Here is a 22361-nt window from a genome sequence, read left to right as displayed (position 1 = left end):
AAAGTTCAAATGGAGGGCACTGTTGTTTTTCCATACTTAGCACAAATCAAGACAAAAAAAAAATATTTTATTTATTTTATATCTTTTATGCAATTTTTTCTAAATAAATATCCCTGTATATTTCTAAATAAATATTTTATTTATTTTTTTATTTTTTGCAAATTTTTCTATGCATTGTATCTGCATGGATAAAAGTCAGCTGACGGAAGTTCACCGCCATTTCCTTCCGGATTCACCCTGCTCCGTCCCCTCCGCCGTCCAAGCCTTAAAAGGTAAAACCTCCATTCAAATCAACATTTAAATCCTTTCCTCTTTCATTTAAAACCATCCAAGGGCTTAGATTAATGAATATAGAGGTATATTCTACTTTTAAAATTTGTAAATTTAAATTTTAAAATCAGAAAAAACAAATTATTTAAATATACCAAATCAATATAAAAAATACATAATTAAATGCAGATAAAAAATACATAGTAATATAAAAAATACCTAAAAATAAAGCTCATAAAGCAGGGGAAGAAATACAAACAAAAACACATGGGAAACCCTAAAAAAATGCGTTCCATGCGTGTCAATTCCCATGGTCGCTGGTCAGGTGAAACCATGGTCTTGAAACATGATCTACAGTCCACTAGGATGGGAGGGTATTCAGGTCCATCTTATTTATTTTTTCTTAAATAAAAACAACATTGTGTTGATAAAACAAATCTTAATAAAAAAATAATGAGTCGACGGTTAGGTTTTGACCAATTTAATCATTTTTTTTTAATTTTTTATTTACCCCGAATTGTTTTAAATTTTAATTCAATCCACTAGATTGCTCCGAATTTTAAAACAATCGGTAAAACTCATGCGTATTCTGTGAGGTGGATACTCGGATTACAATCTCACCGTCGAGGGACAAGTGCCCTTAGTTAATTGGTTAAATTATGAGATTTTTCCTTTGAGGTTTGAATTTTAAATTTTGGAAGGGTATTAACGGTGTGTTTATTTTTTGGAAAATTCACTTTTTTATTTTTTTTGTATTTATTTTTTATTAAAAAAATTATTCAATGAAAAAAATTTTACAGTCAAAGAAAAATTTGGTTTGGTTTTTCAAAAAGTGTTTTTTTTATTTTTATTTTGAGCAAAAAATACTTTTTGAAAATTGTGAAAAAATTGAAAATATCATATTATTTGCTGATTACATTAAATTTAGTCTTTAAACTTTTAATTGCTATGTATATATATTTTGTTTTGAATATTTATTTTTCAATTTCATCTTTAAAATTTAATTTTTATATTAACTTTGTTCCTTATTTTTATAATTGTTATTTACTTTTTCTTTGTCATTTTTTAATTGAAATTTTTTATCTATTAAATTTGATCATCATTCTTTTAATTGTTATTTTTTTTGAAATAATTTATGAAATGTTAATTATTATTATTTTAATTTATTCATCTTTTATTTTTTTTATTTTTTAGATTTGATTTCTATTATTTTTATTATTATTTATTTTATTTTAGATAATTTATGAAATTATATATTTTTTTCAATTTTATTCTCATTCAGCTTTTTAATTTTGTAAGATTTGTTCCTCGTTATTTTAATAAACTTGAAAAAAATAAAATATTAATAAATTATTTTCCAGCTTATTTTTTATGACATAACCAAACACTGAAAATTATTTTCTAACTTATTTTTCATTACAATACCAAATATCAAAAAATAATTCCCTTTTCTGAAATTTAATTTTCCAAAATTTAATTTTTTTAAAAAAAATATTATTTCTCAACAAACAACAGGCCTAAGAGATTATCCCTCACAATTTACATTACAATTTATTATATATTTCTTTAAATCATGTGCTGTCCCAATAAAAAAAAAAAAATATTATACATACAAGTAGATCATCAGATGTAGGAAATTGATCCCAGCTAGTGGCATTACCTAGTTCACTCAATGATTCAATTAAACAATCAATCTCCTCCAATCAGACAGGTCTTTGCTCTTATAATGTATTTGCAATATCAAAAATTTTTCACACACAACTGATTCTTCAATCTCCAAGTTTTTATTCATTTCGTGTAATATTGGCTGTATTATATTTTGGATTTTTATTATTCATTGGACGGATTCATTATATATTTAGTTTTTATTATTTATTTAATACTAATTTATAATTATAACACCATTAAATATATTTGCTCTATAAACCCATCCGTACATCTATTTCTTGGAAGAATTGGTTCGAAGTATGTGAAAAAATTTAAACTTTTTTTATATATAAAAAGGTTATTTTTTAAAAAGAAAAAAACTTTTCTAAGTATCATTGTTTTTTATTTTGAATGCATCATTCACCATGTATAAATGTTAATTGTATAATAGAGGGATAAATTTCTTTTTGGAATAACTTTTACTAAAAAAAACCACTGTAGTATTATTTACAGTTCTTGTAGGGATTGATTTTTAAAATATTTTTTTATTTAAAAATATATTAAAATAATATTATTTTAATTGTTTTAAAAATTAATTTAGATATTATCCCATCAAAACAATTAAAAATATTTTCTACACACAAAAACAAATAAATTCTATATTTATCGGTCGAAACATTTGTCCGTCAATATAGCGAATTCTGTGAAGAAAAATTTATTATAAAATTAAAAGCAGGAGAGCACACTCTCCAGCCTCCAACTAAAATTCTTCTAATCCCATTATCACAAGAATCATACGAGAGCACCAACCACGCTGTGCCACCTGACAATGTGGGCCCATACAATCCATATTCTATCAGGTACGGATGACACACCCTCACCCATCTTAACCACTAGTCAAACCTAGAACCCATATTCACCGTCCCCTCCAATCTGGATCCAACGGCCACAAAACCATGAAGTGCAATGCTAACAGATCACGGGTAAAATGGGATCATCAATCTTGATCACATCAAACCTTATGCTTTCAATTATTTGTTGAGTGCTACCCCTCCATCCACGCTAGTGATTTGAGAGACTGGCCACCTGTATTAATTTTATAAGATTGAGTATTTTGAAAAAAAAATTCAAAATTCAAAATTCATAATTCAAAATTCAAAATTAATTTTTTTTTCTAGAAAATAAAAACAATGAAGAGATCAAAATAATAATAAAAAGATAGTATTCGAGAGTGATGAAACCATTTTCTTTCGTAGGTGTGTTTTTTAAGCATTTTTGTGTTTTTTTAAAAATTATTTATTTTAATTAAATTTTATTAGAGTGTAGCAACAATGATTTTCTTCTTATTTTTTTTTTTTTGGTAATCCGAGGTGTCCGGGTCAGTTTACGCGCACCACGACTAATCTCCGGACCTACTGAACATCCTACAAACCCAGTAAGCAAGTAAGGCACCGCGAGGATGACAAGCTGGTGCACAAAAAGGATTGAACTTGAAATAGTTATAAGACAAACCTTGCAGTTGACCACTGAGCTAGACTCTCAATTGCAGTTATTTTCTTCTTTTAACCTCGCTTTAATGACATGAAAAAAAAAAAAAAAAAATCACTGCTCTTTCATAGTAAAAATATCTTTTATCTATCATTATTCACTAGCCTGACATCTATTTTTACCAGCCTATGCTAAAATGACAGTTTAAATTGAGAGTGAAAGTGTTATATAATTGAATTATTGAGTTAATTTGTAATACCCGAGTTACCTTAAATTAATTTTTCTAATAAAAAAAATAGTGTTTTATTTATTTATTTATTGATGTTAACCTATTTAGATTTACATTGAGTGGTCGGATTTAGATGGAGTTGGATTATTTTAACTAAATTTCATATGATTAATGTATTATTTAGTTTAATTAAAAATCTAATATAAATTTTCTCAAGTCAGAATGGATCTATCAATTATATTATTTCTCATTCAATAAACTATTTAAAAAAAGTAAATTATGTATTTTATATTATTTTAATGCGTTGATCTCGAAAATAATTTTTTAAAAAAATAAAAAAAATATTATTTTGATGCATTTCGGCACAAAAAAACACTTTGAAAAGCAATCACAATCACACTCCCAAACAAATAATATTATAAGTGGTGTTTTTACTTTTGCTTTTAAGTATTTTTTTAAATATTTTTGATTTAAAATAACATTAAATTAATCTTTGAAATTTTTTTTAATAATTTTAGTAAACTGATGTTAAAAAATTGTATTAATAAATTTCAAATAAAAAACTATTAAAAAAAAAAACACCCTGGACTAATTTGATAAACCCTTTGAAAACAAAGTAAAATTAACACGAGGGAAGACGCGTGGAACAAGTGCATAACTGCATATCCCGCCACGAACACTGCGTGCGAAGAAAGAGCAAAACATTAATTTACCGTCGCCAATAAAAATTACCACGTACACATGTGTCAAGTTCACCACTCTATCTCTCTCTTTCTCCCCTAAAACGGGGACACTTTCACCGTTACCTTTCACTCCCTCGATTTTTATATTTTCCCCTTCTGTTCTTTGTAAAAATCCTCTCTCCTCTCCTCTCCTCTCTCCTGAGTGGCTCCGTCGACAGGCTCCCCCCCCCCCCCTCTTTCTCTTCCTCTCTGGAACGAATTCTCCACCAGAAAAATAAAAAAAACAAAAACCCTTCAAAAGCACAAAAAAATTAGTCTATTTTTCAATTTTTAATTTCGCATAAAAAAGAAAATAAAAGAAAAGTCCCGTCTTTCTGTCTTCAATCGAGGATTCGATACCAAGAGACTGTCGATTGCGTTCTCGGAGAAACCAATCAGGGTTTTGCTTCTTTAATTTCCTCTCGATTATCGTTCTTGTTCAGGTTATTTTCTCTTTAATTTCGTTTCCTGATTGATCTGTCATTTTGTTTTAAATTCTATTTATTGTAAACCCTAATTGATAACAAAAAAAATTGATTGGTTGATTCTTTGTTCTGTATAGATAAAACAGCGTCGTTTCGCTGGTAGAAAATTTTCATTATAGGTTTTGTACGTGTAGCAAGAAACTCTGTGAAATTTTTGGTTGCGTCGTTTTAGTTTGCTATCCGGAATCGAGGGTTTTCTTGCTAGATCTCTTTTCTCAATCTTCTCCTTTCTAGCTTTGATTTTTCTTTGGTCATTTTTTTTTAAAATTTTTTTTGCCTTGTGGGTTTCCTAAATATATCTTGTAAAAATACACAGAAAAGAAGGGGAAAAAAATTGGGATTAGGTTAGCGTAGAATGGCGTTGAATTTTTCGCATCGACCTCTCTTTCCTCGTATTTCCGAGGATAATGTGGTTTCGCCCATGAGGATTTCTATACAGGAGAGAGTTGAGGATCGTTTTGATTATGGAAGGGATAGGAGTGGCTCACAGGAATTGGTGCATAAGGATATTATTGATCTTTTGCCATCGGATCCTTTTGACATGGATATAAGTACCACTTTTACTGCTATCACGGGGTGGCTTGAGGATTTGGAGGTGGATTATGGTGCTTGTGGTAGTGATCAGGTTTCCACGAGTGATGGGAATTATCAGTTGTTTGCTGGCTTGAATTATATTTGGAATAATGCTATGAGGTTTCAAGCATTTCCAGGGAATGTGGAGTTTAGTTGTAAATCTAATTTAGTGGGTGGGTTTGGTGATGAGTGTCTAGAGGGGATAGAAGTGGAGAATGCATCTGTTCACGAGGCTTCTGACTCAGATTGTGACATGAAGGATGTTTTGAGTCTGGGGAATGAAATGGATAAGAATGCTGGGGTCGTGGATGAGAGCAGTGGAGAATTCCAAAAGGGTCATGTGGTTTTTTCTGATGGAGCTCCTCATCCAGCGTTTGCTTTTGCTCTTGGTTATCTGGGAGTGCGGGATCTTCTTCTTGTTGAAACTGTTTGCAGATCCCTTCGTTATACTGTTCGAAGTGACCCACTTCTATGGAGGAGCATCCACATAGATCAACCATTGAATGAGAAGATCACTGAAGATGTTCTTTTGCAGTTAACTGATAGGGCTCAAGGTAACTTGCAATGTCTGAGCCTAGTGAAGTGTCCTAGGATTACTGATGATGGGTTGAAGCAGGTGCTCAAAAGTAATCCAAGGCTGACCAAGGTGAGTTCATGTTCATCTTACTCTGTTCTTGCATTGATTCCTCAATCTTTATCATTGTTTGTTGGGACTTTGGAAAATGTGCTCATTTTCCCATTGTAATTCAATTAATTGCCTTATATTTATTTTCATTGTTTGACCCAAATAAGATCACGCTTTGCTCTGCTTTCTTTGTTTTAAAATTTCTATTTGCATGGCTGAACACTTTTGGTTGGTGTACTACCTTTGATTATTTGTTATTTACTGCTTGTGCTAATTATTCTCTCGACGTTGTTTTAAGAGAGTTCTGCGCTTGAATATAGACATGGAAGAAAATTTTTCATAGTGAATTCAGAAGCACAATCACAGCTAAAGGAAGAAAAGTTTTGGGCAATTTTTCTTAAGAGCTCTTGATATTTTTGTGCCAGTTTTCCCTGTTTTGTCTATTGCCTTTTTGATTGATTAGATGCTAATATTTCTTTCCATCTCTTTTTTATCCGCAGTTGAGTGTGCCTGGATGTACAAGACTCAGCATTGAGGGCATTGTGACCAGCTTAAAGGCATTCAAGACTACAGGAGCTCAGGGAGTGAAGCATTTATGCATTGGCGGGGTCTATGGTGTGACACAGAAGCATTTTGAAGAGTTGACGCTCTTGTTGGGCCAAGATAGCCACACCCAGCAGAATGCTCGCCAGCCACATTTTTATCACAGGGCAGATTTTTATCTGTCATGTGAGGATGATCGTGCAATTGATATTGAAATGTGCCCAAGATGCCAGAACCTGAGACTAGTTTATGATTGCCCTGCAGAGGGTTGCCGGGGAAACGAGCATCCCACTCGGGCTTGCAGGGCTTGCACCCTTTGCATTGCACGGTGTGCCCATTGTGGCCGTTGTATTAATGACAGTGAATACGAGGAAACTTTTTGTCTTGAGTTGCTTTGTTCAGATTGTTGGAAGCAGCCGCTGAAATGTCAAGAGAAGCAAGATAGGAAGATTGGTCCGCTCAGGTTTCCTGAGCTCCAAGAATCTTCCTGCAGCCTTCGTCTTCATGGCTAGAGACAGATATGCCTGCTCTTGTGTTCTGTTGACTATTCCAGAATTGATGATTGAGAATCTAAAAAGAAAAATCGATGCAGCCTTTTAGGATAAAGGTTCCTTCCTATCTTGTTTTTCCCTCCAAGTCCGGTGAGCCTCTATGGTGCAGCTGTTAGACTTCAAGTTGGGATAGGGGAATTTTCAATAGTATACCTGATTTTTTTTTTCTGTTGAAAGGAGAAGCAACAACAACAAAAAAAAGGCACTGCAGAAAACATAAAAGAGAACAGATAGCAATGGATTTTGAGTGGTTGATTAGTACTCCGTGCACTGTTGGCAGCTAAGCATATCTCTCTTGTCTCCAGTTTTTCTTTTATTATCACACGCAATCAATTCCAGGGAAGAGAGGATCGGTTTCACCTGTGTGTGACGTACAGTGCTGGCATGTGTACCTGCATGGAAGTGGGGTGTGGTATATTGAGTACTGTCAGTGTCATATGTATTTGTTGACGATGTTTGGAAATGGCATGTTGTACTGTGAGATTGGCCATTGTTCGGAATAAACTTGCATGATCTCTCTGTCGCCTGAATAGAGTGGTTTGCTGTCCTGCCGTGTAGGATTTCATGTGATGCTGACCTCTGTCTAGCCGTTATTGGTATATGCTGTGTGCAGTATCAATCCAATCCTTATTTTGCAGGCGTTTTCAGCTTGGACTGGGAGTATGAGATCTACTACTTTTAGTACTGATAGATTACTAGTTTCTGTTGTGATCTTATTCTTTGCTCCTAGCCTGCTTCCTTGTCTGTAGAATAAACGAACAAAATCTGTTTTCCCCTACCATGGTGGTCATGTATTAACATTGATACTAGGGGGATTGTAAGATTTTATGTGGCCAACTATGGGTGTCAAACTGTTGCTTCCCCTTTTCAATTAAAAATAAAGGAGTCTGCGTTGAATATATGCTTCTAGTGGTGCTTTTAAATCATATGTTGAAAGTAGCAAGATATTCTTTTTGGGCATCCCTCATCAAAGTCCAAGATTGCAGCAGCAGCAATATTCTTCTGTTGTCTGGCCTGCTCTTGTTCTCTTTTATGCGATTTCTTCTTTCTTTATTGGTTGCCTGCGATTAATTATGATTGATAGTATAGAATTTGAACTTGAAGCCTCATCCCTCTAAGCAATGTTGCTATCGGGGTACAGGTTCAAGATTGCAGTACGCAGCTAGCTTTTGGTGCTTGTAGTTGAATATTAGAATCAAAGTTCTTGTAATTATAACTAATTAACTAGTGAATGTGACAATCTCAAGGTGATGTGATAGTTAAGCTTAATTTTCTGACAGAAACTATGAACAGATGAAAAGCCAGAGGTAAGAGTTTCTTAAAGGAAGTACCACATCACCTCATCACAGGGCAGGGTTTGGACATCAATTTACTGCCGAAGAGTATTAACACAGCAATACTGCATGTTTTCGTTAGGCATTCAATCCATTAATGCAGTGTATTTTTGTGATTGCTGCACTGCTAGCGGATTGTTCAAATGATTTTTTTTTTAAAATCATTATAATAACTGGATATTAGAAATAACGCCCACCTACTTTTAGACATAAATGGATAAGGGTAGATTCAGCTGTGCACTTCCCTATGTTAATTTTTTACAGAAACGACTCCCGGGTGGATAGTTATTTTCAAGCGCCGAATTACAAAATTGAGTCTTTTATCCATAGTCGATTACACAATTACACGTCTTGAGAAATGTAAATAGTAGTATTCAAATAAGAATAATATATATATATATAATGGACATACTCAGGATACAATTCACGAGTAGATAGTCACTCTTAAAAGTCAAATCATTGAAGAGAGTCCGTCAATTCAAGATCCCTAATCGATCGCACATTTACATATTTTGAGAAATACAAATATAATAGAATTAAAATAAAAAATGTTTTTTTCTAATTAATTTCTTACCACTTGACTATTATCGGTTGAGCTTACTTGCACTTCCCCATGTCACTATAATCCTTACATTTGGAAATTAAACCATGGATGAGAAGAAGGAAGTTGAATGTCATTTGAAACATATGGTTCAGCAGTCAGTGCTTCTCACTAAACATTGAGGGTGTCACAGATAGAAGGTGGCAGCATACAGCACACACTTGCAATCAGACTGGAGCAAGCATTCCACACATTATGTCCGAAGACGAACCAAAGATATTGTCTAACATAAAGTTAAACTGAATTAGGAGATGAGACAACATATTGCAAACACTTGCAATCGAACCTGGAGCCAGCATTCCTGGCAATTTATCAGAAAACGAACAAAAGAAATTGCCTAACATTAAGAGTTACTGGAGATATCCTACCATAAATTAATTATGAAGGTGTACCAGTCTGATTGAATGAAAGCAAAAAGGTTTAAAAGTTAGAGACTCAACTGCGTCTCATTTGAGTGGAGGAGTTAGTGGGGTGCATGTTACTTATCTTGGCTCAAACAGTTTTTGAAAGCTCTCTCAACCGCCATTTGCCTTTTTTAGCTCAATATTGCTGTTTAATTTTTTCCCACATCCATTATGGTGGCCACCTTCTTGCACTTGACAAGGGTATCATGCTCAAAAAGCTGTCATTCAGGGGACAAGCTGCCCATGAATCTGACTGTCCATCTCTAGAGTAGAGATGAAGGCTATCTCACACTCACACCTGTATTGTGTGTTTATATCTTAAGAATAGATTCTTATTCAGTACTAACAGTGGCATTGGTGTTAGATATTTCATAGCCAATTCACAACCTTCTCTCTTACCTATTTCATCCTGCTGCTCCTCCAGTTGTTCATCCTCGTTTCTCTCGTTCATGGACTCCAAGTGCCGCAAATCCTTTGAACATCATGCACTGTCCATCTTATAAAAGGAGTTTGTTCCACTTGTGAGCAAAGCAAAGTTGGGAATGGTGACGAAACTCTTGCCAACAGTAACTTAAGAGTAGAAGAAGAAAGGGACAGAAGGAAACTGTCATGTATCGAGAATCCATCACGCTTCTTTGGGGATTGGGCAGTGAAAATTAAGAAGATTAATCGAGAGAAGGAGAGGAGAAGAGTTATAGAAGAAAATAGCAACAAGGGCGGTCTCTCAGCATGGTCAAGCAGCTTATATATGTAGGAGTGATAAATTGCAGTATATAATTTAGGACTCCATCACCTAAAAACTTCAACAGGACCTGCAATCTCCCTGCACAGGGATTTGGACTCCATAGCTAACTTCAAGCTCTTAACGATGACAAGTCCTGTCTGTTACTGGCTTGCATATATGACTTGACCTCCTCCTCTTCACTCCCATGCAACATAGCTTTCCTATCAGGAATCGCATTTTGGACCAAAATTCCTGTAAAATCTCATGTATTATCGCCCATTAACTTTTCCTGGGTATGACAAAACCACTGGCAACAGTATAAATGAGTTTGGGCGTGACAGCCGGAAATGCCAGATAAATCGTAAAGTTGAATTTGTTTTTTAAAATATTTTTATTTTGAAAATATATTAAAATAATTTTTTTTATTTTTAAATTTTATTTTTAATATTATACACATAAAAAATATTCAAGAAATAAGTTTAATAATAAAAAAAAAAGATCTCAGGTTCACATAGTCGTTAACTTCCACAAAACACCCACGTTAACTGTATAATATATATAAGCTAAATTTAAACAATCAGTAAGTGGGTTACTCATTATCAAATGGCTTTCTAAGATAAGATATGTTTGATTTATCTAATTAAGATTTTTTTATAATACTAATGTTTTTATCAAAATAAGCATATAGTTAATTTTAGACTGCACGTGTGATTGATTGTTGATTTTAAAATTAATTTTTTATAGTTTCTATGAATTTATATATTTTTTAATAATATTATATGATGTAATTTTTGACATTTGTTTTTTCATATCTGATCTCTTGTTTTTATTTTAGCCCTGTCATTTTTTTTTTCTGGCCATTAAATTATTTTGATTTATTTCATGCCATTGAATTTATATATAAAAAAACATATTGACTCTTGCATGAGTGAATTATTTAAGAGAGCAAAAACTTGGATTGAAATTTGTTGGTTTTACACGTGTGCAACACTCCTCATTGTCTATATACTTTCCCGTATCGATTACTATATTAATTTAGAAATTATTTATTCAGCTTTAAAAAATATTAAAACTCGCTTTTACGTCACGCACGCACTCAATCTCTTCTACCTTAAAACCTTTCGTTAAAATAAAATAAAATAAAAATTCCTTGCTTAAACATCTTTTCTTACAGTCTTCCAAAAAGTGTAAAAAAAAATAAAATTCCATTATTAAATCCAAACCTCCTCCGAGACAACAGACAGAATGCCCTGTTCGTCTTCTTCTCTCCTTGCCACTCTCTTCCAATCCCCATTTCTCTCCTCTTACTATAAACAAAACCCTCCCTTTCCTTCCTAAACCTTTTGAAAAAAAATAAAGAGACCGAACATGTACTTGTCAGAGAAGCCTCGCCCTCTCGATTTCTACAAAGAAGAAGTAGGGCCATCGTCTTCTAGAGACAACATGATTATCGAAGTTGTCTCTTCCAACGGCGATTTGCCACCTCTTCATCTTCACCCCATCACCGCTGCTACCAACCCACACCAGATGATTCTCGGCGAAAGCAGCGGCGATGACAACCACGAAGTCAAAGCACCCAAGAAGCGAGCTGAGACATGGGTTCAAGACGAAACCCGAAGTCTGATCGGGTTTCGCAGAGAAATGGATGGTCTCTTCAATACTTCCAAGTCAAATAAGCACCTGTGGGAGCAAATTTCTACTAAAATGAGGGAGAAAGGCTTCGATCGATCGCCGACTATGTGCACCGACAAGTGGAGGAACTTGTTGAAAGAGTTCAAGAAGGCGAGGCATCAAGATAGGGGAAGTGGGTCTGCTAAAATGTCGTATTACAAGGAGATTGATGAGATTTTGAGGGGAAGGAATAAGAATTCTCAGTATAAGTGCCCTACTCCTAAAGTTGATTCTTACATGCAATTTTCTGACAAAGGTATTTTTTGGCTTTGAGTTTCCATTTTTTCCTAATTTTGGTTCCAATTGGAATTGGGCTGTTTAGTTTGGTGTTGGATTTCCTTTTCTATGCTGCAAACTGAGACAGCAACTACTGGATAGTTTTGATTGTGTGGATTTCTATTTTTGGGTGTTTGGTAATGAATTTCTTAAAATAGAGTGTTATCTAGTGTTGCTTTGAAATTTTGTTCTGGAAATTGATATTTTTGGTTGGTTTCTGCTTTCTGGAAACTAGATTACCGTGTGATATGTTTGATGTGATATAGGACATAACTAGCGAAAATAGAGCAAAACGTTATCTAGAATTAGCCCATGTCTTGGGGGCATGTTAAAATGTTTTGTTTCATAGTTTTGAATTTCTAGACGGTGGAATGTATTTAGGGTGTATGATTTGAGGAGAGCTAGGGTAGGTGGCATTTGTTATGGCAGCTAGGTTGCTGGATACTGGCCAATGGGTTATCAAAACATAGTTATGGGTTTATGATTGGCACGAGGAAAGACCAAGGTTTGGCTTATAATGTGAGGAACTAGAAAAGTCAAGTTTTCATGAGTGAGATCAGTACTTAATGTAGGTGTTCTAGTGATTCCATGTTTGACTTGAAACTGAGGGTTGTGGAATCAGCATACACCATGTGAACCAACTTTCTGTGACAATTATAGAAGTCGTGTGGCTCTTGGGGTCATGATAGAAAGTATAGCGCTGTGTCCTTCTGCAAGCTGCCCAAATTTGGTTTATTGTGTTACTGACACTCTGAGACTGGTGATGTAATGACTGGGGCTTGTGGGCCTGTGAGTAATATGAACATGTTGATTTTCATGGTTATGCAATTCTTTATTAGGTGTTTCTAACTCCCGTGCCACTTGCATGATTTCTCCCCATTGCAAACCAGATGGTGGATACTGATCTAAGAAGTTAAGCAAATGATTGAAGAACATGCTTTCTAACTTTTGTATGCATAAATCTGCGTGAGAGTTCTTTTTCCAGAATGCTTGTTTTGATAATCATTAGATTTTGACTGAAAACCTGTTATCTGGTAACCTTTTATGCTTTTATTTTGGATGACATCTGAACTGCATAACTTCACACCAAAAATAGATTTCTGAGGATTCATATGCAGATGTTAGGAAGTCATGATTGTCATGCTCGATAAATTTATTGATTTTATTTTTTTGTTTGTTTGTTTCGAGGGGCAATGGTGTGGGTTACTTTCTCCTATTTATTTATCTTAGGTGGGACCTGAGAGCAAAACTGTACAGTTTATCTTTTCGTAACTGCACACTTTCCTATCTAACCACTAATTGTTGCCAGAGGCGCCACTTTTAGTGATGGGAAATTGGGCAAAAATATTCCAGCATCTCTGTCCACTATCTTTGCTAGTGTACTTTTATCTTTTCTAGCCTCCCTTGCTTCTGATAAATTTATTGCCATATGACATTTCTTGTTCCAATGACCGTCAAGATACTTAATTTATAATTCACAACTTATACAGAACTTTTGGTTCTGTCTATGATTGGGTATTCATCATACCATCTGTTTGGCTTACGCAGGCTTTGAAGATACAAGTATATCATTTGGACCAGTGGAAGGTAAATCACCTTTACTGATTTCTAATCATTGTAGTTAGTTCTGTGTGTGTTTGTTTGTTTGCTGCCTATTTATGTTTTTGTTGAAGACATGGATCTTTTTCGGTTACTGCTGTGTGTTCATGTGTGGGTGGGGTTAGTGAATGCATATCAAGTAGCTCTCATCTGAATCAACCTCAAGCAAATATTGAAGTGGTCTAGAAGGTCAACAAGTCAAGATGCTACCCTTTTGATCATGAAATTAATTTAGCATAGCTTCAAAGGTCGAATCTGTTCTTGCATACAAAACTTCAAAGATCAAACCTGTTCTTGCATAGAAAGCCAATTGTCAAAACTATCCTTTGCAATGTGCGTGGCCATCCCAGAAGCAGCAAACTAGATCCTGGCTGTACCGTGGCCAGGGAGATACAACCTCTTTCTTTATGCCCCAAATTTAAATGATGAAAAAAAAATATTTTTAGCTTTATACAGCTTTCAGCTTATTGGAAAGCCTTGACTGAACAGTGCAATTGTTTCCCAAAAAGGCTTTTCAAAGAAGCTGAAATGTAATTGTCTATCCTATTCTCTTATACAGCAATGAAGGTGATTGTCATCCTCTTGGTAGTAAAACAAATCATTGCTCTGCTTGTTCTGAATCAAAGCTTTGAGAAATGTGTCCTGCACGGATTAGATATACTTTTGATATTCTGCAGTAACCAACTACTGGATCTCAAATCTCAATATTCTCTTTCTATTAGGAATCAAAATCATTTTATATGTGACCCTGCTTTGTATCAACACAACACCACAAGAGCTTCTCAGAATTGGCATCAGGAAGGTGCCTTATTATAGTAGTATATGCCACTAGAGTGTCACAAGGTTTCTTCAGATCCCTCCTGAATCACTTAGCTCAAATATCAACATAGAACTGGGAACCTGCAATACCAGAAATAAGTTCTTTCCCCGCTCTGTACCTCATAATTTTAGCCTTGAAGTTTTCACCTAGCCTGACAACAATCTTCAAGGGCTTTTATCCTCCAGAGACTTGCAGCTACAATTACTATGTTACTCACCCACTCACCTATATGTACCACTCATAAGTTTATCAATGGTAGTTCATTTCAAGAAAATTCTGTCAAAGATATTGTAGTGATGTGTTACTTTGATTATCCATTTTGAAGGATATGGTAGAAGATAAAAAAAATTACAGTTTGCTAATATTATCATAACAAAATTGTAAGTGCAACATTGTTCTCATTTTGAAGAAGAAAGATAGGAAGCATAGTGATGATCAAAGTTCAAACATGAAAAATGGTGAATAAAGAGATCTTTTGAATAGTTCCTTAAAAGGATAAATTAAAAAAATTTGTCCCACAGCATTCTCAAACAAGTTACCGATTTTTATCACAAAATAAGTTCAGATGTTTTCTTATGTGCTGTTTCAAGTTCAGTTGGCCACTTTACCATTCTACTTGTTATTGTTATCATTTTACTTTCCTTTTCCTATTGATTTTCTCTGAAAATAGATATTCATTTTCCTCATTTAAGTTCTTTGCTGCGCAGCCAGTGCTAGGCCAACACTCAATTTGGAAAGACGTCTGGATCACGATGGACATCCCCTTGCCATCACCGCGGCTGATGCAGTTGCTGCAAGTGGAGTTCCTCCTTGGAATTGGAGGGAGACCCCTGGGAATGGTAAAGTTTACTAAGATCAGAACCTATAAAACTTATTTCTGCTCAAAATGTAAAATTTCCTTAATGACTTGGCTGGATGAATTTTTTCCAAGCTCCTTGTGATCCTGAGCCACTTGCTCCCAATCGTTTTGATTGAGATGATGGAGATTTTATGTCAACTTTGATATTACCTCTCTAATATCAGGTGCTGAGAGTCAATCATATGGTGGGAGGGTGATATCAGTCAAATCTGGGGACTACACAAGAAGGATTGGCATTGATGGCACCACAGATGCCATTAGGGAGGCAATCAAGTCTGCTTTCAGATTGAGAACTAAGCGAGCATTCTGGTTGGAGGATGAAGACCAGATAATTCGTGCTCTTGACAGGGACATGCCTTTAGGGAATTACACTCTTCACCTTGATGAAGGTAATTTATGAATCTACTGTCATATTCTTATAAAATCTTTCCTCTATGTTTTTAACTGCCTGACTAAGGATTGTTAAACCTGCATGATACCCTTAATAGTTTTCTAGATTGTGAAATTCTGTACCTACTTAGTTTAGTAGTTACCTTGAATAATCTTGTTTTTTGAAGACTTTTGTTAATTGTGCAGGGTGTGTAAAGCAAAAAATGATCCATATCAGTCCAATTATTGTTTCTTTACTAGGACAGTAATTGTTTGCTTTCACATTGCGAAGGTTATTTAGAGCATTTATATTACAGGCATAGCAGCGATCAAAAGGAAAAAGCAATTGTAGCATTATTAGGCCAAGTACCTTCACCGTTTCGACCCAATTCTTGGACGTTCAGAATAAAAATTGCAGAATTTTTGTTAAACACTAATGTATATCGTCTATTCAGGGCTAGCTATCAAAGTTTGTCTGTATGATCAGTCAGACCACATGCCAGTGCACACTGAAGAGAAAATCTTCTATACTGAAGATGACTACCGTGATTTTCTTTCTCACCGGGGCTGGACTTGTCTAAGGGAGTTTGATGGCTATAGAAACATTGATAGTATGGATGATCTTCGGCATGATGCAATATACCGGGGCGTGAGTTGAAGCATCTCACACCTGCTACTTCTCCTCTTTAATTGCTCACTTTGCCACCATAAAGTTGCCGTTATGCCATAGCCGGGGAACTGTATTACACAATTGTACAGCATGCTGTAATTTTGTTGAATGGTAGGAGACTAGATAAAGTTTCTCTTAATCCATGGACATCCAGTGTTTGTAAATATGTGTTTTCATTGACAAAAAAGTATCATTTATTTCACTGGCATCAGATTTTACCACCTTTTTTAATCGTCGCCCTCTACTTTATATAAGCGCACCCTTTTTGTTTCTGTTCTCCCCCCAGGTGGGATGATTTTTGTTTCTGTTCTCCCAGGTGGGAACTTATATTCAACCTTTTGACTGTTGAAAAATGTAAGTGTTCAGAATTCAAAATGATCAACGAACCAGGTGAGTAGGGTAGAATTAGTTCATTGCTGTTGATATTGTGTTTTTTTCAGTGAATTCCAGTTTCCCTGGAAAATCAAAGGATTACAAGATCCTGTTTCTGGGGTGTATTATCTGCCACCCCTGGCGATAAGAAGAATAGAAAATGCGGGAAAGGAGAAGGAAACTAAAGTTCCTTCATTGTGATTTCAGATTCGAAAAATAGATAATGCGAGAAAGGAAAGGAAATGTACAAAAGATAGTTGCAATGCCAAGCAAATCAATTCCCAGCCCGATCGGCTGTTGATACAGTCCTTTTCAGTAAATTCCAGTTTCCCTGGAAAAAATCAGAGGATTCCAAGATCCTGTTTCTGGGGTGCATTTTCTGCCAGCCCTGGCGATAAGAAGAATAGATCTTGCTTGAAAGGAAAAGGCAATCAAAAGATCACAGATAACGTTTGTTCATTTTGGATTCAGATTCGAAAAATAGATAATGCTATAAAGGAAATGTACAAAAGATCATAGCTAAAGTGATAAAGTTCGTTCATTGTGGATTCAGATTCGAAAAATAGATAATGCTATAAAGGAAATGTACAAAAGATCATAGCTAAAGTTCCTTCATTGTGGATTCAGATGTACTTGCATTCATTACAAGTAAAACAGGGAAGCAAGGCCTAGATTTGCTCCTTCATTTCAACTTCAACAAAAACAGACATGAACGATTGCAATCGGTACATACTTTTCTAGCAATGTTTTTGTGCCGATCTTAGAACAAGTGAATAAAAGATTCACAGTGACAGACACCGGAGCAGAAATCCACAAACAGTTCACAAAAGATGAGCCACCTCTACTGTTCATCCCATTCATCATTCTTGTACGAAACCAGAGTGTCAACCTTGTGTATCTGCATAATCCAACAACCAAGTCAGCTTGTAGTTTACCATATATTCTGTCATTATCCATCAAAAAGAAAATCATAATAAAGAATAACTTGATTTCCAAACTCACCTTGGTGTCAAATGAATGCAATTTCACCATTTGTGGATTGGCAATAAGTTTGGGGTCACTCTCAATCCAGGTGAATGGGACTGCAACATCTTTATCAGTGTATGCTAACACATCAAAAACACCTAAAGCAAGAAACAAACAAATTTCGATAATTGTAACCGAGAAATCATCAAAACATAACTCAATTCATTGATCAGGAATCAGTAAATGATTCTTACAAGATTCATCAAGGCATGGCAAGTAAGTAATGCTTGATGCAATCTGACGCATGATTGCCTGGATCTCTCTCATAATTTCTTTGTCACTCTTTTCCCTTGACACTCTGAAATCATAATGCAACAAATCAACCCAAGACTTCAGAAGATATTATTTTGTATCATAAGGAAAAAGGAGTTTGGACTCTAGACAAAGTTATTACCCTTTCTCAACAACCTCACCATCAGTCTCGATACTGAAATTCCACCTCTCCAGGACCTCATTGGTGGCCTTACTCATGATCACCAGAACAACCCTCTGTAATTTTCCAGCTTCCAGCCATTCTTTACAGAATTCAAAATCAACCATTTCAGTGATCAACAACAACACATAAAAAGGCATCAATTTTGGGAAAAGAGCACAAAACTTGTACACGAAATTCATTTAGAATCAAACCATCAATTACCTGATAACTGAGCATTCAAGTTAGAAATAAAGGATCTAACACCTTCATCTTGAGTAAGCAGCATTGGGAGCCCATATTTCTTCACTTTCACAAAACTTTCTTCTGGATAAACCGCTCGATTGTAAAGTATACTAATCAACAATCAGCCAATCAATATTAATTGCAAAACAAATAACAAAAACAAACAAGAAAACAGAAATTAAATTCTATAAAATTTACCTGTTTGCTGCATAACCTGAAAAGGGGATCAAGGATTAAAAACAAAATATCAGCCAAAGTTCTTGATAAAGATTCAACGAATAAATTAACAAATTGAATTCAAGAAAGGAATCAAAAGGGGAGATTGAGACTATCACATACCAAAGAACTCACTAACAATCGCTGCAGAGCCACGGAGAGTGATTATGTCTTTTGCAACCGTTCTTGATGCCATGATTCTCTTTCTCTTGTACTTTGCTTTTACTGTAAAAAAAAATAATCTGGCGGGCTTTTGATTTTCTGAAAACAAGAAATGAAAGACAAATGGGTGATTTGGGGGGATCAAAGTACAAAGAAAAATGGGTTTTTGTTTATTTGAGAATTGATTGCAAGAAATCAGGGTTTGGTGAGCGAGTAATAGATTAGTGATGAAATGTAATGTAAAGACGTTAGGGCAAGTAACGGCTAGTTTTCCTCTGGGTCTCGAGGCTGACAGCAACGGCACCATTTTAAAGTGCGCCTTCAACGGTAGCAAAATGGGATTGGCTTTTTGTTGATATTATTTTTCTTTCAAATGTTGCGACAGTGCGGTCGTAGGGATTGTCTCGGACGCCATGTCGCTTGGTGAAGCGGCTACATTGTACAAAGACTGTGTTTTTTTAAAAATAATTTTTTTATTTAGAATTATTTTTTTTTGAATTTTATGACATACTGCTATTAAAAATTATTTATAAAAAATAATAAAAATATTATTTTAATATATTTTCGAGTGAAAAATATTTTGAAAAATAATCGCTACCACACTTTCAAATATCCTCTAAAATTATTTGAAATTATGGTGCATGATATTTTTTAAAATAAATTTTTATTTAAAATTATATTAAATAATTTTCTTTTTAGAGTTTTGATATTAGCACATCCAAACTATTAAAAAATAATAAAAAAACATCAATTTAATATTTTTTTTATAATAGAATTACTTTTAAAAGAACATCTAAAAATAAAAACAAAATTTATATTGAACAACCTAAAAGGTGGAGGCTGGAGGGTTGGGTAAGAATTAATAAATGTTTGTTTTTGAATTAAAAACTTTTTTATAAATTACTTTTTATTTTAAAATTTTAGGTATTTTTGGAGGATTTTGATATAATAATATTAAAATAATATATCTTTGTGTTGCATTTTAATTATTATTATTTTAAATTGTATCAAATAGCAATTAGCCAAAGCTCTGTCTAAAGATGTAGGCTAGAATATATGTTTATATATTACGGGTTTATATGAAAATGAAACTCAAGGTTCTATTTCACTCTCGAGCCTTATTAGTTAATTACTAGAAATGTGGTGCGCTACGCTTCAAGTTAAATTTTTTATATAAAAAATATTTTAAAAAGTTAAAATTTAAAAGTGTTAGGTTTTTTTATAAAGTTATATCTAAAAGCATTGGGTCTATCTATTACTCATGATCCAAAAGTTATATTTATAATATTAATAATAATATTAAACTTGTATAACCCAAGTTTAAGTAAGTTTGTTGCAATGTTAAACCTAGAGCCTTTGATATGAGTCTGGTTGCAAGGTTTTGTTATAAAAGTGTGATAATTAAAAAGAAAAAAAAAATTAATATTACAGAATGAAATTAAAAAAAAAAGATTAATTGAAAAGAAAAAAATAATAAAACAAAGCATTATTCCGATGAACAGTGCTTTGCAAGCAGGGGTATAGTAAAATTCCCCTCATAAGATCACAATAATTTAATGACCAGTATACAAAACAAATCATAAAGTTTAATTCTTAATCAAATCGATATTAAAAAGATGAAATCAAAAGAAAAAAAAAAAACTACTTAAGAAAAAAAAAATCTTAATCAACTGGTTTAACTCGTCAAACTTAGGATTCGTGTCATAAAATTGGAAGAAAAAAGATTGATGTCTTTTAGTTATAGTTAATTACAATATTTAAAGATGAAATTGGAAAAAAAAATAATAAAGAAAAAGAAAAAAAAATATGAATCAAATAGGTTAACCTCGTCAAACTAAGATTCGTGTCATCAGAGTGTGATAATTAAATAGAAAAAAATTAACATTAATAAACTAAAATGAACTAAAAAAAAGATTAATTAAAAAGAACAAAAACAAAGGAAAAAAACCTACAAGGAAGAAAAAAAACTAATGAAGAAAAAGAAAAAAGAAATTCTAAATTAATTGGGTTAACCCGTCAAATAAGGTTAATTCATCAAACCTGGGATTCGTGTCATGAAAGTTTGATAACTAAATAGAAAAAAAAACTTAATATTAACAAACTAAATTTTAAAAAATTAATTAAAAAGCAAAAAAAAAAATACTAAACAAAAAAATATTAATTAAAAAAAAAACCTTCACGAAGAAAAAAACTAATGAAGAAAAAGAAAAAAAAATCTAAATTAACTGGGTTAATCCTTCAAATCAGGTTAACCCGTCAAATCTGGGATTTGTGTTATGAAAGTTTGATAACTGAATAGGAAAAAAAAAATTTACGGGTTAATCCAGAAATAGATGGTTTAACCCGTCAAACCTCCGTGTCATGAAAGTTTGATAACTAAATAAAAAAAAATTTAACATTAATAAACTAAATTAAACGAAAAAATTAATTCAAAAGAAAAACCAGAAAAAAATCTGGGTTAACGCATCAAACCCGGAAACTCATGTAATGAAAGTTTGATAACTAAATAGAAAAAAATTAAATATTAACAAAAAAAAATTAAACAAAAAAATATTCATTAAAAAAACAAAGAAAACAAAACAGCTTAAAAAACAAAGAAAAAAAACCTTAAAAAACAAAGCAAAAAAAAAAAAAAAAGACAGTTAATCATTTCAATGTGGATTACACTCGAAAAAATTAATAAAAAAAAAAAATCCAGGTTAACCCTTCAAACCCAAAACCTGTATCATAAAAATTTGATAACTAAATAGAAAAAAATTTAACATTAAAAAAAATAATTAAAAAAAAATGAAAAAAACAGCTTAAAAAAATAAAGAAGAAAAAAGGAAAAAAAAAAAAACACCAAACCAGCTCAGCGTTCACTGTGGACTTGCACAGTAAAACACTGAGCAGTTTTAACTATTGTTATAATATTAATTTTTTTTTTATAAAACTGTAATTTATAAAATGTGATTAATTATATTTTTTTTATTAACATGAATATCCGAATCAATTTACATGTATTTTAATTAATTTCATAAATTTAAAAATTAAAGACTATATAAACCTTCAATTATCATAATTAAAAATTTTGATAATACACATTGGATATAACATATTAGTTAATTATATTAAACTGTAACTTATAAAATGTTATTAATTATAGCTTAAACACTATAAAGATTTTTGGATATAATTATATAAATTGGTTATTTATTGACTTTTAAAATTGAAAACACTCCATTAATATGTTTTTAAAATAAGAAACTCATATAACAAAAACATTAAAAAATATATTCAAATTAAAATAAAAAAATACATAAACTCGATTAGAAATAAAATGAATTGTTTTTATACACTTGGAATACATGTAAGCCTGCCACGTGTTAATTTAACAACAACATTTCCATGTACTTTGTGCAACTTTTGTTTTTTATTCAATGATAGAGAAAAGATTATTTAGTTAATTAAATAACTTTTGTTTTTCC

At 33.0% G+C, this 22361-nt stretch overlaps 3 protein-coding genes across 4 annotated transcripts; 2 read left to right on the top strand and 1 right to left on the bottom strand.

Annotated features, from left to right (window-relative positions):
• Nucleotides 1–4507: 4507 nt before the first annotated feature.
• LOC118053540 (F-box protein SKIP14) lies at nucleotides 4508–8032 on the top strand. The gene is made up of 3 exons (XM_035064837.2): nucleotides 4508–4799; nucleotides 5158–6060; nucleotides 6540–8032. The coding sequence occupies exons 2-3, from the start codon at nucleotides 5197–5199 to the stop codon at nucleotides 7092–7094; spliced, it is 1419 nt and encodes a 472-aa protein (XP_034920728.1). The 5' UTR covers nucleotides 4508–4799; nucleotides 5158–5196; the 3' UTR covers nucleotides 7095–8032.
• Nucleotides 8033–11361: 3329 nt separating this feature from the next.
• On the top strand, nucleotides 11362–16691 carry LOC118053512 (trihelix transcription factor GT-4). 2 transcript variants are annotated; one of them, XM_035064801.2, is made up of 5 exons: nucleotides 11362–12123; nucleotides 13692–13730; nucleotides 15270–15401; nucleotides 15586–15810; nucleotides 15998–16389. In XM_035064801.2, the coding sequence occupies exons 1-5, from the start codon at nucleotides 11565–11567 to the stop codon at nucleotides 16057–16059; spliced, it is 1017 nt and encodes a 338-aa protein (XP_034920692.1). In that variant the 5' UTR covers nucleotides 11362–11564; the 3' UTR covers nucleotides 16060–16389. The 2 variants fall into 2 exon arrangements, with proteins under 2 accessions (XP_034920692.1, XP_034920687.1); XM_035064796.2 differs by having other exon boundaries at nucleotides 11367–12123; nucleotides 16246–16691.
• Nucleotides 16692–17416: 725 nt separating this feature from the next.
• Nucleotides 17417–19221, bottom strand: LOC118053531 (mitotic spindle checkpoint protein MAD2). The gene is made up of 7 exons (XM_035064816.2): nucleotides 18856–19221; nucleotides 18715–18730; nucleotides 18496–18626; nucleotides 18253–18373; nucleotides 18053–18156; nucleotides 17835–17956; nucleotides 17417–17730 (listed from the first exon to the last, which is right to left on the bottom strand). Exons 1-7 carry the CDS (start codon nucleotides 19199–19201, stop codon nucleotides 17674–17676), a joined length of 897 nt encoding a protein of 298 aa, XP_034920707.1. The 5' UTR covers nucleotides 19202–19221; the 3' UTR covers nucleotides 17417–17673.
• Between the last annotated feature and the right edge of the window lie 3140 nt (nucleotides 19222–22361).

This window comes from Populus alba, chromosome 8, assembly GCF_005239225.2.
Source record: "Populus alba chromosome 8, ASM523922v2, whole genome shotgun sequence".
Lineage (NCBI taxonomy): Eukaryota > Viridiplantae > Streptophyta > Magnoliopsida > Malpighiales > Salicaceae > Populus > Populus alba.
The sequence above is the reverse complement of the archived record's forward strand: the minus strand, read 5'-3'. Positions and strand labels throughout refer to the sequence as shown.